An 18,757-nucleotide genomic window follows, 5' to 3' on the forward strand; every position below is an offset into this window, starting at 1 on the left:
AAATAATTCCAAAGTGGCAAAGTTGCCTGCAAATATCAATTTAACTCAAAGCCAAACCACCAGAGTTATAACATAGAAAACCATTTCCCAAAAGGCACTTAGGCTACTTTGTTCACTCAAAATCATGCACATTCAGACTAGAGATGGACCAAAGTAAAGGGACAAATATATCCTGCATCTCAAAGTAGCAAATTCCACATACATATTGGAACACAGAAAGCAAGAAGAGATGATTTCACCTTCCACTATGTGTTCCTAAAAACATCATATCATATACAATAGCCAAAATACCTGAAATCAGAATCCAGACATAAAGTGCCCAACAACACTGATTTTGTAATTTGTTAGAACACAAAGCAAACAAAGTGTTCTACACTGCCTTAAGTAGCATTGGGTTTTCACACTAGAATGTAGAATCTGGACTTTTCAGCAAGGGCTATAAAAAGACCAATTCAGACAGCACCTAAAGACCGGAATATTAAATTTCCAGCAAGGACTAGAAAAGGACCAGTTCGGACAACACCCAAAGACTTGCCCCAATCAGATGCTTCAGTTAAACTATAAACGGTATTAATTAATATGGATAGTCTCCTCCAAATCCCTTGCTTTCTCTCCTCAAAATTCAATATCCAAGAAATACCATCCCCATGAACAATCCAAAATGAAGAAAGTGATGCATCATCAAGAGACGGAATTTGTAGTCATGCAGAGCAACTGTAAAGAGTTGAGGCCTTAATTATACCTACTACTGAGGAAAGACATTTCCATTCCTACCTTACAGCTGACAAGATTTACGAAACAATATGGATACATGAGAAATAAACTTTTAAGTTCTAAAGCTTATTACCCTAGGGAACCCTGAGTCGCTGATAAAAAAGGGAATACAAGTTGATTTAAAGAAACATCTACAGACACAACCTAGAGATAGTATAAGGGTCAAACTAGATTACCTATATTAATCTTTACAAAATTCTGCACATGGTGAAGACGTGAAGTATAAAGTAGGAAACTTGAAACAAACTACAACCATGACATCTAATGCAACAAAATCTCAATTTTTGTTCACCAAAAAGTATATATCTATTGGATTTTGTGTATCTGAAGCAAGGAAATAGAAATGAACAGCCTACGGTCCTACACTAAGAAGTAGAGGAAGTAAAAGGCAAAAGAGTCAGAAGAGCATACAGTAATGTAGATAATAATTTGAAATGAAAAGTAGAAGTAAAACCTGAACCAAAATAAATATATAAATGGGTAATCAATGACTACCTGTCCTCCAGTAGTCCTTGGAACAACAGACATTGAAGCAATGTCTACATAGGACTGGGTGGTAATAAACAAATCCACACAAACCTACACAGCAATCAAACAATAAGTATACGAAAGTGTCAAGAGAGTTCCAGCAAGGGAATCATGGAAAATATCCCATATGCAATTCTAAGGATGAAATGAATGAATGATCTTATTTACCTGGAACTCAGCAAATTCAATAGCCAATTCTTTTAATGTCTTATCAGCTGGCTGAAGCAATCTCTGGACCTCCTGGAATAAAGTAACAAGAGGAGAGTTTAGCAAAGAATGCGGTGACTGGCAAAACTATGATGGAACAGCCAGAGAAATGTCTGTTCAGTTCTTCAACATGATATCACATGCATAGATCATACTTTTTTCACCTGAAATCCACTTAGATGAACTTATTTGAGCTAATAAGATCTGGGCTTATCGGAACTTATTAGAACTTATTGGTATGCATAGTCCTTATCTGAGCTTACTGGACCTTTAATTCAAACCTTCAAGGTAAAGAAACAATGTTAGGGTCGTGAGTGCGTAATTTGATTATTATAAATATCGGAGATTATAATACCCACAATCACTTATTCACATCCTTCGTAACGCTCCTTTTAGAGTTTCTATAGTGAGAGTTATATTATATTACTCATCCCTATCAACGGTTCTTGCACTCTCCTGTATTTTAAAATAGTGGATTTCACGGTACTCGCCCTCTGTGGGTTTTTTTTGCCTCTATATGAGGATTTTTCCTACATTAAATATTGTGTGTCTACTTATACTACTTTTCTTGCCATATTTCCAACTTTGTTAATTTCACTCAATCTTTACATCTTTAATTTGCTTCCGCTACGCACTCACAGTCCTGACAAGTGGCATCAGAGTCACAGTTGGTTAGAGTGTCACATTAAAGATGTCTTTGATAATGAAGCTTGCGATTGAGAACTTTGGTGGCAAGTTAAGTTTACCACACTTGGAGGATATCCTTAAAGGTCGTTCTCAACCAAAACGGACTGCACGCTTGTTGGTGTCATATATTTCGGTGGATTCATGACTTAACATCGATTTGGCGTTGTGTCCTTGTCAAACGAGTTCCGGTATGTCACAAAATTTTTTTAGCTCGGGTTTTAATCGGGTTTATTCACTTGTGACATATTTAGATTGTACCCTTTCGGGTTTCATACGACATGTACATATGAAATTGATCCAAGGTGGAGATTCTTGGGTTCTGGCCCAAATTCTTTAATGCCCAAATTATATTTACTCAAATATAGGAAAGGCTGGAACATTCCTACCATGCAGGTTAGTTCTCTCGGTTAAGAATTAGAACCAAGAGTCAAAATCTAGTTTAATCTGAAATACTGGTGAAATAAAGAACATGTGGAGCTGAGTGGATTTTGAAGATTATACAAAAAAATTCTTCTTTCTTTTTCCACATTCATTAATTGACTTAAGAACCAACATAGAATTGGTTGGTTTCATTTTTGGCATAAGATTCCATACACAACCTCCAATTTTTCCACGCTCATACCCTCTAAGCTTAGATGAAATTACCTACAATGTATGTTGTTATTAGCTCCTTCATGCAGGTTCGGCTTTCTAAGATTATTATAAATGTCGGAGATTATAGTACACACAATCATTAATCTACTATCCTTTGTAATACTCCTTTTTGAGTTTCTATATTGAGAGTTATATTGTATTCTCACCCTATAAAGGGGTCTTGTACTCTCCTGTATTTTCATATAGTGGATTTTCGAGTACTCGTTGTCCGTGGTTTTTTTTCCTCTATTTTGAGGTTTTCTCCTACTACATTAATATTGTGTGTCTACTTTTACTACTTTCTTGCCATATTTCCAACTTTATTTTTTACTCAATCTTTACATCTTTAATTTGCTTCCGCTACACACTCACAACCCTAACAAACAGAAAAATAATTTATCGAACATATGAAAAAAAGACGGCATTTGCACAAAATGAGAAAAAGTGCATGAAAAGAGGCCATATAATGCCGTCGACTATCAAGTCATGCATCAGTTGATCAGACAATACTGATCCAGAAAAGAAATAAATGTAACAGACCAAAAAGACAACGGCCCAAAATGATAAAAAAGTGCATGGAAAGAGCTATATAATGTCATCAACTACTATTGATCAGAGAAAACAGTCTACAATAAAAGACAATGACTGCAGCCATTACCCATTAGCATGATCGATAACTGACCGAAAAAACAGCATTTACTTGAAGAATCATCGTCAAGATATGGGGATAACAACTAGCTGGACCTACACAGCTATACTATTCTAAACTCCATATTACCGATCAACCCTTAGCCTAAGCCTCGAAGGACAACATATAAGCACTCTTTTTAACCTTAATCTTCCACAATAACACTTTCTATTCCCCTCAGAGCAGTAGAGTCAACAATATCTGTACACATAACCCTCTAATCATTCTACAGGAGTTGTAAATTTTGCCAAGATTGCACCACAACTACCATCATCAAGTACAAGTTCAGCTGTTGATGTAGGTCTCAGGCTACCCAATCAAGAACAATAGACAGCCTGTTTCTAGATGATACACTGAGAGGCCTTATACTAGACTAACTGACATTGACAAATCAAACAAATCATATCACTTAACAATCTGTTCCTACCATATAACGGACTGCCGATGTGCTATAATTTTGTAGAAGCTGAGACTAATATATGAATGTCATTAGTTTCCAGTCTAGGATTGGAAAGGTTCAAGCAGGACCATCAACTATTCTTTTAGTACTTCATGCATATAAGAAAAATAAAAATCCAACCTCCTCCCTCTATTAGTTTCTCTATATAAAAGCAGCTTCTTTTCTATCAAATTGAACTACTATTCTACTAATCCCTATTGAGATGACCCCATGTCGCAAGGATGCTGCATCTAGATTCTAGAGTCTTCAGCAACATCTATTGCCACCAAAACATCACTTTCCATAACGTATTTAGGACTAAAAGTTGCCAGATTTGTAGAACAGAATTGTGCAAGTAAAAATTAAAATTAATACATCCAAAACTGCTTATAAAAATTGCTAAAACTTACCTTCTCACCAGCAGAAATATTAGATCTACCTTCTGCCTCCCTAGCAGAAAGAGCAGCAATGCCAATTGAAGGTAACACTGCAAAGACATTCTAGAGACATTAATATGCATAGAAAAAAAAATGGTTGTCCTTGTCAATGAGAAACAGTCACAGGGAAATGACTACAATTAAATCCTATGGACAACATATAGAACCATCAATACGAACAACTTAATGGGTTATAAGTTTGTTGAGACTCAGGCGGTTATGTGATCATGCCACATGCACATCTATCACTCATAATCATATTGCCAGATGATCAATTTCAGGCAGTCCTGGCCCTGACCTGCCATTGGACTTTAAAGTCATCTCAGACTACTTGAAGGAGAGACAATGTCGACATTACTATTAGCAATTAGAAGGAGATGTTCACTCTCTAATTACATAGCAATATTCCAAGCAGAAAAGGCACTAAATATTGCTCAGATGGATGAGCAAAAAACAATGACCCCTTGATCTTTGTGGAGCATACACCACTCATGTTAGATCATGTGAAACTACATCTAAATCAGAGTTTTAACTCTTGGACGGGTTCACAATTAAGATAAGCTGATAACGTTTGGAGAACCACTTTTGTGGGCAATTCGGTGATGCAACCATGATTTAATACCCTGATCTACATGCAAGAATGTGGCTTTATACTTGCCTGACTGAAAGACCAAAAGCTTTCCTCCCGTATTCTTCATTGCCAAAAATGCAGCCTGAAACAAGAAGAAATGTCACTAACTTACAATCCATAATAGAAATATTGACATAGAAGTCACAAAAAATCCAAAAAATGTGAGCTTGTACAAGCTTTCTCCACCATTCAATGTGTGTATCCATTCCCCAGATAGAAGTGTTTGTGTTTCATATATTTAAGGCAGGTGTACATGCTATATTACTCGACTCGGTATCCATGTCTGACATGGGTACGTGTCCAAGTGTCTGACTTGGCTATTTTGTTGAAGTGCTAAGCAAGATCTTTTTATATTCTTTGTGATACAAGATCATTGTTACATGGAACGCATAACGTTCCGGAACGTGGTACGGAAACGGGAACGCGGAACGCGGCCTCTAGAGTAACCACGTACCACATGCCACGTTCTGCGTTCCGGGCCGCGTCCTCTGGAACGTGGCCACGTACCACGTTCCCGGTATCAATGTACAAGAGACCAATCATTTTCAAAATTAAGAGATATATAAACCTTGGCAGTTGCAAATGCCAAGCAACAAAAAATGTTAAATTTCGAAGCAGTTAAAGGAGTCAACAACGCAACACAGCGAAATTGCCAGCAGAGTTGTTTCTAATCAGATAAACAATTATCGAGTTCATTTACAAATCAACAAGGAATGCTGACAATATACATGTCAAACCTAACAATGATGGCTAACTAATGAAGTATTGCTTCCTATTAATACAAGAAAATATCGACGTTAATAGACTGAACTATACATCATCAAACAATAATAGACTATAATAAGAAAATGTGCAAAAAAAAACAAAGCTAACTATGAAGAATGTTTGACGAAAGCTAAATTAATGATGTTTGGACTTTGGACTAGGAATTTCAGACATCTAAAGTACCACAGAGAATAGAAAAAGAGCTTTCCCAAGTGAATTCTTTGTTCGACATCATTAAGAAATTTTTTATATCATACTGTATTTTCAGATGCATGAAATTTTGATTCGAATTTCTAACATCAACAATAATATACTTACTCCGTTTTTGTATACTTGCATAATCTACCTTGGGCACGGTATTTTAGGAGTCCATGTGAAAAAGGAGAAATATAGAGAGAGATACAAAGTGGAACTCATGTGAATTTTGATAGGATCGAGATAGAGAGAACTTGTACTTTAGGAAATGATGCAACTTTATGCAACTTCCATAGGAGGGAAATGATAACTGATAAGTATAAAAAAATGGAGGAAGTGGTAAACATCATTCACACTTTAAGTCCTTTTCTTTGCATATTTCCTTAACTCAGTCTATCGTTGTTGGATGACTCCATAGTTCAGTCCATTTACATCAATTTTTCTTTAATACAATCCTCACCAACTTTATTTAACAGCATACTTTGTTAATGACCCTACCCATACTGACAATTACAGATCGTAAGCAATTCAAAACTCCATTACTGACATGCTATTCTAATCCAGGCTCCTAGACTACCATATTTTTAGGTCTCCAATTTGTTAGACCTGTTATAAGTGCCAAATAATTTGAAGACAGCAACCTCCATATCCAGGAAAGTTAATTCTTCTGATGAACTGACTTTCTAAAGGAGAAGTCATATGCCCAATCACGTCAGCAGGTAGGTTAGGTGGTAGGATCTGAGAATTGAAACTTAAAAGGAATTTTTTTTTAAAAAAAAACAGTTTCACCTTCAGTTATTCCGTCAAGTAGAGGAAATAAAGTTTTCTATATAACAAAGAAGTGACTATATATACACCGTACACGCATGTGCGTCTATGTGTATGCACAAATACGCAATACATGAAGACAAACACACGCGCGCGCACGCACACACACATATAAAAGCATCAAATATGCGCAAAATTAAGCAAATCCCCAATTTTGATGCATCAAGTATACATATTTGATTGACAAGACATCCTACCTTAATTGCTGCACCAAGAGCCGAATCTGCAGTCATATTACTCTGAAACATGGTAGGGATGCTTTCCAGCAATAATTCTACATGTTGACGGCACTGAAATCCACAAGCCAATGCCAGTTTTAGGTGCAAGAGGTTGCATTAAATGAAACAATGGCCCTAAAAATTAACTAAAAACCTACCTCTGAAAGCCGAACTATCACATCAGTTTCAAGAGGCGTATAGACATCTTGTACATCAGGAACTATGAGCATCAACGGCTGCAATTTATTAGTTAAAAACCTCTTTTTAGTACATAATAACTAGCAGTTCAAAGAAGAGAACCGTAAACTTATTGGAAAATCACCTAATATTCTCCAGTATTTATAAGATAAGCAAGCAACAGAATAGGAACCTCACTGCTGAACCAATAGGGAAATTTTCAAATGCCTCTCCAGTATCAACCCCCTGCCCCAGGGCCCAAACCCCAGGAACAGAAAAGGACAAGTAAGCAACAAGAAAAGAGGGCAAGGAAGAGCTGAGTCGGGGGGGGGGGGTGTGTGTGGAGGATATAAGCAAGAAGAAAAGGAAAAATAATCAACAAGGTCATAGCTCCAAACCAGTTAAGTCTATATTTCTGCTCTCTATTGTTCTAATGAACATATATTTACACATGACAGAAGCCTTTCCCCAGACCAAGAAAGAAAAAGGTGCCTAACAGTTCTACCAAGGTCAAACAGAACACTTAACATGAAAGTCAATTGATAAGTCAAACAAAATATCAGCAAAATAAGCTTTGAAAGACACCTCTATTGCCATACAAAATTAGATGATAGTATGGTGAAGTACAAACCTGCTGTGACGCACGCTTCAGATTGTAAAAATGAATTGTGGAATCAAATGTTGCAATTCCCACCATAGTTCTCGGACCTTCCTGCAAGAATAAATAGAAAGATCACCCCCACGTGAAGTCACTAGTGTACCAATGCCTATGCAGAAGCATGTAAAAAACAAAGAATAGCAAACAGCTACTCTAGGTTAATAATCAGTAAACAGGTCTAGTTCCTGTTAACAGTGAGATTTAATAACTGTCAAACCGAAAAGATGATGAAGCAAAACCTAAGCACAAAGAGAACATCTGAACTACAGATCACATTACACAGGAAAGAAGATAATTGTTAGAAAAAAGGAACACCAATATTCAAGGAGAGAAGAAACAAACACTTGATTTAGACTAGGAATAGAATGGAGTCACATTTTCGTTTTGGTATTTGATCAAGCTTGAACAATCTACAGACTTAGATTAGTCTTAGAAGAAAATGGTGAAGCTCTGAGATGATTTCTCTAATGAGCAAGCTAAAACTGACAAGAAGCAGAAGTGCTAATGACCAAAATGCTATTGCTCATCCTTGTATTGACTTATTGAATCTGCTGAATGTTCAGGATCCTTTTTCATACAGTCATACAGGAGATTGAAGCAGAGCCTCATATGAGAGTATAGAACCTCTCTATCTAGGCTATTACTACACCATAAGCTTGGTTATTGGTTTCTAGTTGGCCCCAACAGCCAATGGTTTCTAATTTATTATAATAGAAGGACAAGGTATGGTGGACCTTCCAAAGTGAGAGAGCAAACACCCAACACGCAGAGTTCCAGCTTACTTTTCTACTTACTGTCATCGCGCCAGCGCTGCCATCTTATATTTCAGCGAGGAGCAACTCCAAATCACAATAAAAATACTTAAGATTTGCTATCCCATCAGACATGATATATCACAACAAAATTCCACTGTTTTGTTGCACAAATAACAGAGCAATTACTTTTAAAATCCAATAAAGACGTAGATCCTCTGCATGGTTTCAGGACAGATGAAAGCAGCTAAATATTCAGATACAAAAACTAGATACAAAAACTAGATACAAGAAAGAACTTACAGGGAGGTCAGCAATAACTTGATTAATAGCACTACAAGCTGCTGCAGTTGCTCCAGTCTGTAATGCATTCATTGATACATCAATGAGGAAGAAAAATACTGCAGGCATTGGATCACGCACCTGGACATATTAAAAAGTATACAAAATATTTGTCAGTTGGAAGATAAAGGACAAGCAGGCAACAAGGAACATTAAGACGAAATGGAAGATAAAGGAAACGGGAGTCTAGTATAGAACAATCAACTTTATGAAGTTATCTTTCTTGAATCAGCAATAACCACTCAACCTTTCACCCATCTACATAGTGAATCATTATTCTATAAGACATTTCTTAAAACATTCGAATTTCATTAGCACCTTTAGAATGTTCCATCTACTAGGTTAGAGCTGAAGCCAGTATCAATTACTCCCTCCATTCGTTTTTAACCTACACACTTTGTACTTTGGCATATTTCACAAACTCAACTTTGACAATTGTTTGTGATTTATACAAAATGAAAAATATAGTCATGTAGGGTCTTATGACATCGTCTCAATATGTATTTGATAGATATAATAAAGCTTTTGTCATTTTACATATTGATAATTAATGTTCAAAGTTATGCGTTCACAGACGTGAAAGTTAAATTGTACAAAACAAAAGAGAACAAAGCAAGTATCATGCATATTTGGAATCACCCAAGAACATTAATTAATTTTTCATACTTGGAATTTCAAACAGTAGCGTGTATCTTCAGTCATATTGTTTAATGACACACGTTTATAAAAGAAGGGGTAACTCTTTTCCAATAAACTAACAGATACAAGCTCTCTATTCCAATGAAGTAATAGATATAGTCAAAGTACAAAGAAGATCTCTGAAGAATCAGAAGCAACCAGAAAATTACACCATTTTACCACTAACCACACCATGCAATGAGACAAACCAAGTAGTCTTTTTAGGAAACTCATTGACTATATCCCGATGACTTACTTTCTGAATCCTTTTATAGAAGCAAACTCAAAAATAATAGAATCCATATTAACTTTACATGCTTTTTTTAATCACAAAAACATGCTGTAACTAGATATAGAGAATGCTGAACGAAAAAAAATCTAGATGATGCTCCTTTTTTGAAGTGCTAATCTCGCTTGCTACTACAATAGTGTTGGGTAGACTATGGGTGTGTTTGCTTGGAAATAAATATCTTTGATTGAAAGTGGTTTTCCTGGAAAATAGTTTTTCAGAGAAAAACTCAATTTTGGATTGATATTCCTTTGTTTGGTTGCAAAGGAAAGTATGGAAGACGAGTGAGAGCAGAGAATAGCTAACCAAATCCATGGAACAATGGAGAATGGGTGAGATCTTCACGACATGGTTGAAAGAGAGAAAAACTGTTTTGTCAAGCGAGAGATGGATGGAGCCTTTGATAATGACGGGAAAAGCGGCGCCCCTTGCCTCACGAGGGAAATAAAACTCAGCCCCATATTTTCCCCTTTCAAGTTCAACCCAAATCAAACAAAGGAAAGTACAGAAAACAGTTTACCAAAAAACACTTTTCTCCCAACCAAACACACCCTATTTCATGTTGTCTTTTTTCTTTTTTGAGTCAGGAAAGGGGTATTTCACTAGTATTGCTTGGCTATCTAAGATACTCAACACTGCCATACAATGACACAGACAAAGGCCCTCACACTTTCAGACAGTAAAACTCCAATAAAAACAATGTCAAACTATAGGGAAATATGATAAGACAGGCATTGTTTATTATAGAAGAAATCAAGAAACTAAAAGATAAGACACCACTTCAGCTGATTTTCCATACTCTTTTATCAGGATCATTGTAGAAGCACACGAGTCCAGCACCTTTTGGAACTCGTGAATTATTAGGAAGCAACCCTGACCGCCTGATATATCCAATGTGGTTCACTACTTCACTCATTTCTCCATTGAAGTTCCTGAGCTTCTACATCAGAAACTTCCATGTACTATTGTCTACTCTAGAAAGACACACATAAACCATATTCCCAAAGATCTTTAGAAAGTTGATCGAGGCAGTATTCCATGAAAAACAACTAAGAAAAGAGGAGGTTGAGCTCCATGAACAGAAATAGCCGAGCATTCCTAATCTAACCTAAAATCTTACTAAGAAAGGATTGATCTACATTCGCAAGGTGCTGAGCAAGAATTTGAAACATTTTTCAAGTTCCTAGCACAAAAAAAATCACAAAATGACACCCAATAACAAAAAAGTAAAAGAAAAAAAAGCATAGAGATTACTGAACAATATTGGCATTTGATGACAAGGAAACTAACCATATAATCTTTAGAAGCGATAAACTCAACAGTCCCTCTACACAGCTCAGGCCTTTCATCGGCATCTCTACGTCGGCCATCAGGCCCTAAATTGCAATGGTATTCACGAGGTGTTTCATCAGTAACACCTGAAAAGTAAATTAAAAAGTTAAGCATGTAGAACTAGTATATACTATACCAAACAATTGAAATAACTCATGCAAGAGATAATTGGCTCGATTGAAGCATCCATGGGCCTCACAGAATAAAAAAACAAGCCAAATACTGCATTTTTGTTTCTATCCATAAATCTATCTTCTTCCGCATGGAGCTTACACAGTTGCAGATGAAGAAGAGAATAGGTCAAATATTTCCCCTGTTCCTAACCTTCTTCCTGCATGATTACGAAAATTTGACTCAAGATCTTACTTTTTGTGAGGCACAAGACTCCAAGTCATGTACAAGATGCCTCTTACTCAAAGCCCTAGTATTTTTCTTTAAAGTGGCGTTTTCATCTAAATCTCTTATGAATAAATACATCATAGTTGTACTACTTGTCAAAAGTGAGAGCTACTTAAAATGGACGACAATGAGTACTCGCAGCTTCCTCTCATACTAAAAAACTAGTAGCAATATTAGCAACCAACACGAGTGAGACAAGGATGATAGGATATGGTAATCAAAGCAAAGAAGTACACATAAGTTGCTAAACAATTGCAATTTGAATATGTGGCGCTTTTATGGAGTCTTCATAGTGAAAACAAAGACTGGTTCAAAAATTAGGACAGCATGTCATATTCTCTGCTTATGCACAGAGTTCCTCCTTATCGCAAAAATCTTCAATTGTTTAACATTAAAAATGTACCTGTAACCTTGTAGGTCTATGTACATGATACCACCCACAGATATACATATGCAGTAACCAATTGTTTCTAATAACCACATCCAACCATGGGCCATAAGGCTGCTATTCTTTCATGAACAACTCAAACAGAAGAGGAAAATAAAAATCTTTGATACCAAGACGACAAAAAAATCAGTCAATCGTACTCACCACAAAAATTACATATGAATTTCCTTCCTTGATCTATAAATTTCATGAAAGGATTAATGTAGGCTTTGCAGCGTGAGCATCGAACAGGACCACCTTCCCCAAAATCTACCACCTGCAAGTCCAGTAAAACTTAGATATGAAGAGGGTACTATAAAGTTCACTAATCTGGAAACTTTTATTGGTTGTTAGCATGTGTGTGTCAGTGTGTGTGTGAGAGAGGGGGGGGGAGAGAGCGAGAGAGAAAGAGTGAGTGATAGCAATAAGTGTTCAATTGGGTTACTAATCATGTATTTGCACTATTTCTAACTATTCTTGTATTAACAAACAACACGCCAGCACATTTTAAAGTTTAAACCATTTCAAATTCACTGTCTTCACTTTTTCTTCACCTCCATCAAATCACTGGGAAACTTACTTTTATACAAAAGAGGTATCCCTAATGGCCTTAACACCAGTCTTCTTTAATAAAATAATTACTAGTAAACCAATCCAATTAGAAGATCAACATGAAGAAAAGGAAAGAAAGAAAAGGCTTGCTATGTCAAAGAAGTAAGTATTAGAAAGGACTTCTCATATTTTTGAACTTCTCTCATGGCTCGTTTGGTAAGAGGCCATAAAAGGTGGGAACAGTAATGCATTATGGTGTAAATTTGTACTACAAATCCAATGTCATTACCTATCGTAATGCTAGTTCATCCCAATATATCCATTTTCTTACTAAAAAGTCATTACCATCCATTACCACTTGGGAAGGTGGTAGTGGGTGGTAATGAAAATTTATAAAGGGATACCAATCTTTTGTCATAATGTTTCAATCCCATGGTCATCGGCATGAGAACTTCTTTACACATTTACACTATATTTCATTACCATTTATGACCACTAACCAAACGGGCCGACAGGGTCCAGGGAACGAGTTGCATGCAATAGAAAGAATTATAATCAATTCAAAAGGAAATTGGTTCTCTTTAGGAAGCTGAATCCATATACAAGAGACTCAACCAGATGGTTGATTATATTACCTAAATCCATTGCAAAAGAGACTCAACCCAAATAGTTGACTTCATTACCAGATAACTACAAATCCTGATTTACCTGAATAGGCTCCTCAGATGGATGTGGAAGCGCAAATGGCTGAACCAACAAAGCTAATTGCATCCCAGATGTTCCAAGAAGGTCTGAAGTACATGGGATCTGTGAATAAAAGAAAATTTGGATAAATATATAGAGGAACCAGAATCTTTATTGACAAGTAACTACTGCCTCTCCATACTTAATCACCTGATTGATTGTACACCTCATATAGCGAGGGCTGCAATTTCCAGTGTCCTTGACAACGTACTCACTTGTAGCAGGCTTCAGCAATATGATTTGAGAGAATTAAAACAAGGATCAACAAGTATATGAAATTCAAAGAATGAAAGAAAAAAAAACAGAACACTGGGAGTGTGTTTAGATGAGACTATTTGCAAGGATCTATCTCCTCGCCTTTAGAATAAACCAAATCCTTCCACTCCTAGAAATTCGGAAGGAAAATGCAAGCACACTCCTTCTTTCCCATCACCTTCATTTCCCTTGCCTCTCATTTCGTCCTCTCTCCTTCCTTCCGAACATAGTGTAATGGAAAATTTCAACATTAAACTTAATAGTGAGTCTTGCGTAAGCCTGCCTTACAATAAAATTATGGTAAGACCACCTCACTTTGTGCCCTAAAAGGGTCACTTTGTAAGCTAAAAGGTCGGTTTATAAGTTAAAAGGGTCACTTTTAGATAATAGGTCACCTTGTACCTAAAAGGGGTCGCTTCTACCCTAAGTAACCCTTTTAAGGCAACAAGTTACTCTCGCCTTGCCATAACTTATGGTAAGGCGGTCTTATATGAGTTTAACTTAATTACTAAATCATGTCTCCCTGAACTTTCCTATATAACTTTACTGGAAGTAGAAGACCAGATGCTCTGAATAATTGATGCATATTCACAGAAGTAGAAAGAAAATAACTCTTTGTAATTGCAGGGCTAAGGCAGATTATAGCTAACTCTCACTGACCCTGCTATGGAAAGAGCATCATACAGTTCACAAGTGCTGGTGCAATGTATATGTTCAAAGCAACTGGAAAAGTGTCCATTCTTAACAACCTTAAATCTGGGAAACACCATCAATTAATGCTGCAGCTCCGAAATGAAATGGACTAAACCAAATGCCTGAATACAACTTAATTCTTGCAAAATACTTGTGCATAACTTATTTTTTACAAACAACGCTCAAACTCCGAAATAACCTCCACACAATTGAAGGAGTCCCCACTCACCACAAGCTACAAGCCTTGTCAGAGACAACAATGAAATAGTGTTTTCTTTTACGTGTACATAAATTAAAGAATTTTATCACAATCATCCAAAAGAAAAAACGCCACTGAAAAAGTAAAAGGATGAACTGACAAAAGCACATAGAATTACAATGATGAGACCAAAATAAGCATCAATGATTTCAACTATCGGACTTCAGCAAGAGATAGCTTAAAATAAATACCGGAGGAAGGTTAGCCTGATTGCCAGCACGAGTTTCATGCATGACCATGGATGAATTTGGAAGGGGACGCGGAATTTGATTGGGATCAATTTTTGATGGCCCGGTCTGACTCATGGCAGGCATAGCAGCCATAGTTTGCGCTGGTCCTGGTGGTGGCATACCATACATCCTTGGTGGTTGCATGGAACCTGGCATTGACGGAGGAGGAGTCACCTGAAATTTTTGAAGCCAAAGATATAAAGAATAGAAGAGGTAATTTAAAATAAATGCATGGCAAAGTGAACAGAAGCAACCTAGACAGAGAGATTGCAATTAAGAAAATGAACATGTGAAAGATGCGTGCAACACAATTTCCTGAAAGAAGGTCATAGGAGAAAATGGAAAAACTTTGAAGGTACACCCACTCGCAAATCACCTTTGTGGCAGATGCAAATAAGTACCGAGCTTCAAAAATTCTCTTGTATACATTGAGAAGGAACTTTCAGATTTATCTTTTATAAAAGAGGTAGATGCCTAGATGGTTATAATTGTGTGCAGATGACAGCTGAGAAGCCTCAAAGTCTTCGCCACTATTAAACCAGTCTTCAACATACAGAACATTCATGCTTCCACATAGCATATTGAAGAAAGCTGTATATCCAGGCTCTAAATCATTATTTCATTTGATTTAGATATTCCTCCCAGTTGATGACATATTTGTTTATTAGCACTCAATGATTCACACCTTTAGACCTAACCTACTGTAACTTTACTAAGACCTAAAGGAACCATGCAGTGGCTGAACCGCAATCCACATGCTCCCTAACCCCAACCCAATTTCAAGTTCATGGGAAAGGGTTATTCCAAAATGAGAACCTCATGAAAGCTTGGTATTATCATCCTAATTCCTATCTCAAATGGTTTTCCATCTTATTTTAGTTCTTGTACAATTCAAAGCCAAATATAAAACAATAGAGAGTTTAACAGCATGTCCTTTCAAAAATCTATTTCCTCTTTCATAGAGAGTCTAACAATCCACATTCTCCCTAACCCCAACCCCCAACCCCCAACCCGATTCTATGTACATGGGAAAGGGTTATTCCAAAATGAGAACCCCATGGGAGCTTGCTATCATCATCCTATCTGAAAAGGTTTTCTGTCTAATTTTAGTTCTTGTACAATTCAAAGCCAAATGTAAAACAATAGAGAGTCTAACAGCATGTCCTTTCAAAAATGTATTCCTCTTTCACAAACTGATGTTCCACGATATCTTATATGCATCTTAGAATGTTCCCCTTCAGTGATTTGATTATTAACAAACTTCCTGCATATTTCCGTTTTTACATCTGAAATCTTGTGGTCAAAGATTCAAAACTTTGACCGTTTTGGGAATAGTATGAGAATGTAGAAACATAGTCATGTGAGAGCTTGTTTGATTTGCATGATTCGTATCAATGACTCAATGTACATGTTTGAAATACAATAATTTTTACTAATATGTACTTTAAAGATATTAATGGTGAATGATGTGCACCAGAAATTATGCAAGAGCAAGTGTAAAGAACAAAAATATATATAGAAAGAGTACTCTTTATAGAGGCAAATGTGTGTAGTAAATAGAAGAGTTCTAGTTAAATAAGAACTCTAAAAATTTGTGCAAAAGTGCATTGCAAGTTTAAATTAGATTATAGGAGTATGTCAATATTTCTGAGATCATATCATTATTATTGTAAAAGTATAATCTTTCCAGCCATTCACTTCTTATTTAATATCACATGTTTTACAAGGAAAAATTGTCACAATCTGGAACATGAGTGATGAGTGTTCCTACTTGTGAACCACAAAAAACAGAAAAACTACTATGACGTAGAATTGTAGTCTTACAGGCTGGTCAGCTCATTCTTACTATAATGAAGGACATGGGAGAAAGCGAGCGCCAAACACTTAGTTTAACAGTGGAGCGATAAATTTCAGTAACAAGGAAACAATTAAACAAATGCAGCAATATGAACTTTTTACCTGCCGCATGTGTGGAGGCTGCATCCCAAATGTAGATCCCAAAGGAGGTGGTGCACCCTGTACCTGAGGTGGGGCTGAGAAAGGAGGAGAGGGCTGAGATAGAGAAGGGGATGCATAGTCAGCTGATGAACCAGCAGGCCCAGTTCCACTAAGAGAGCGCATAACTGGAGCTTGGGTTGGAGCCCTCATTGACGCATATGACGGTGGAGGAAGGCCGGCTGGGGGCTGTTGTTGGCCTCCTGGAGAAGGAAACCGAGTTCCACCAGCCGAGAACATAGAAGGTCCATTACTAGGAGGAGCCATTGGTGGAGAAACATGACCGGAAGCCATTGGAGGTGAACCAAAACCACCAGGACGAGCCATCGAAGGTGGAGCCCCAGGTTGAGGTCTGGGAGGACCTGAAGTAGGTGTCCCAGAATGGGGGACTATTGGACCACTTCCAGGGAAAGGTCCTTGAGAAGGAGGTCTAGACATCAAGCCCTGAGGTTGAACACCAGGAGGAGGACCAGATGGTCTACCAGATATCATACCGGGTGGGGCCATGGGACCTGAGGGAGCTGCAGCAGCTCTTGGGACTACACCTGGTGGTGGGGGGCCAGGCCTGGAGACCGGCGAGGCTCCAGGAAACGAACCAGGTGGTCCAGCAACAGATGGAGGGAACCGCGGACCCTGACCAAATGGTGGAGGCCTAACAGTACCAGCTGAAGACGGTGGTGCAACATTAGGTGGCTGATTAACATGTAAATTTTGAAAGTTTTGAGATAAGGATGAATCAGGACCCCTAATCACATTAGGGACATAATTCGAGGGAGGTGGCGGCGACTGCGAGTTGTTCGGTCTAGGTGCCCCTGGATATACAGGAGCAGCCATTTATTGTATTGAAATCAACCAAGCTCAAATTTTAGCTCAAATATATCACTAGCTCTCCAAAAGCTCAAGCATTCACCTAACAATTCGCAAAGAAAACAAAAACAATAACTTCATCAATATCAACACATATCAATTAGAATGAAATGTAAATTTGCAGAATGATTAACAAATACTCATCCAACTATCAAATCATTCACATTATAAATAAAATAATTGTCGAACTTTAACTTCAATTGATCAGCAAGTCAGAAAATAAATCAACAACTAAAATATAATATCAAAACAATACTATATAAAACGGATACAATAATTCAGAGTGATCTGCAAATTTTTCGAGTTTAACCAATGTAGAAGAAAATTCAAACATAATTCTGAATTCTTGCTCAATAATCTATAAGATCCAAAATTTAAATCTTAAAAACTTATATCAAATTACTCATAAACATACCTTCAAATTTTTAGGAAGATCCAAGTATCCGATCTCGTCGAAAAAAGTTCAATTTGCGCACGATCCTTTATTTCGCAGTATTTTAATTTGATGATAGAAATTCGAGAATGTGTGTGATAATTCGTCGAATTTGTAAATAAAAATCTGGAATTTATGAATAACCTAGAGAGAAATAAGTTGAATTGTAATTGTAATTCTAATTTGAAAATGAATTATAACATAAATTGTAATTGTAATGTAGGTGAGACTTTTTTCGAAAAGAAAATTTGAGGGCAGATAAAGAAAGAACAATAGAGACACTGGAGAAAGACGCTAGCAGTTAGTGCAAGATCTTGAGATTATGAAAAAGGGATAAACAACTAAGGTGTTGTTTGGTTGGAAGCTATTTCCCTTGGAAATACAAATTCCTAGGAAATACATTATGGGTGTTGTGTTTGGTTGGAGGAAAATGGGAGAAGCATAGGAAATACAAATTCCAAGGGAAATAGAATTTCCCATGAAACATGGGAAATCACTCACCAAGCCCCCCTTGGTGAGTAATTTCCTAGGAAATGCAATTTCCTATGGTGTCAACCAAACAATTTTGTCTAATTCCTAGGAAATTAACAAGGGAAAAAATTTCCCATGAAATGTAAATTCCCATGGGAAATTACTTCCCATGTG

General features: G+C 36.9%; 1 protein-coding gene across 3 annotated transcripts in view; it reads right to left on the reverse strand.

Moving 5' to 3' along the window:
* LOC104902022 (protein transport protein SEC24 C) overlaps positions 1–18,455 on the reverse strand; it is a 30,008-nt gene extending 11,553 nt beyond the window's left edge. For 2 of the 3 annotated variants that reach the window (XM_010689671.4, XM_010689670.4), the window contains exons 1-15: positions 18,095–18,454; positions 16,777–17,722; positions 14,779–14,991; positions 13,531–13,605; positions 13,345–13,443; positions 12,250–12,361; positions 11,217–11,344; positions 8,921–9,040; positions 7,839–7,919; positions 7,189–7,266; positions 7,010–7,102; positions 5,052–5,106; positions 4,367–4,443; positions 1,471–1,542; positions 1,270–1,353 (exon numbers count right to left, since the gene is read on the reverse strand). In XM_010689671.4, coding sequence (XP_010687973.2) covers positions 1,270–1,353; positions 1,471–1,542; positions 4,367–4,443; positions 5,052–5,106; positions 7,010–7,102; positions 7,189–7,266; positions 7,839–7,919; positions 8,921–9,040; positions 11,217–11,344; positions 12,250–12,361; positions 13,345–13,443; positions 13,531–13,605; positions 14,779–14,991; positions 16,777–17,646 — 2,157 coding nt within the window. In that variant the 5' untranslated portion in view covers positions 17,647–17,722; positions 18,095–18,454. Of the gene's footprint in view, positions 1–1,269; positions 1,354–1,470; positions 1,543–4,366; positions 4,444–5,051; positions 5,107–7,009; positions 7,103–7,188; positions 7,267–7,838; positions 7,920–8,920; positions 9,041–11,216; positions 11,345–12,249; positions 12,362–13,344; positions 13,444–13,530; positions 13,606–14,778; positions 14,992–16,776; positions 17,723–18,094 lie in introns of all 3 variants that reach the window. The other variant, XM_057391382.1, reaches the window with a different exon arrangement.
* Positions 18,456–18,757: the final 302 nt, after the last annotated feature.

This window comes from Beta vulgaris, chromosome 8 (genome assembly GCF_026745355.1).
Source record: "Beta vulgaris subsp. vulgaris cultivar EL10 chromosome 8, EL10.2, whole genome shotgun sequence".
NCBI lineage: Eukaryota > Viridiplantae > Streptophyta > Magnoliopsida > Caryophyllales > Amaranthaceae > Beta > Beta vulgaris.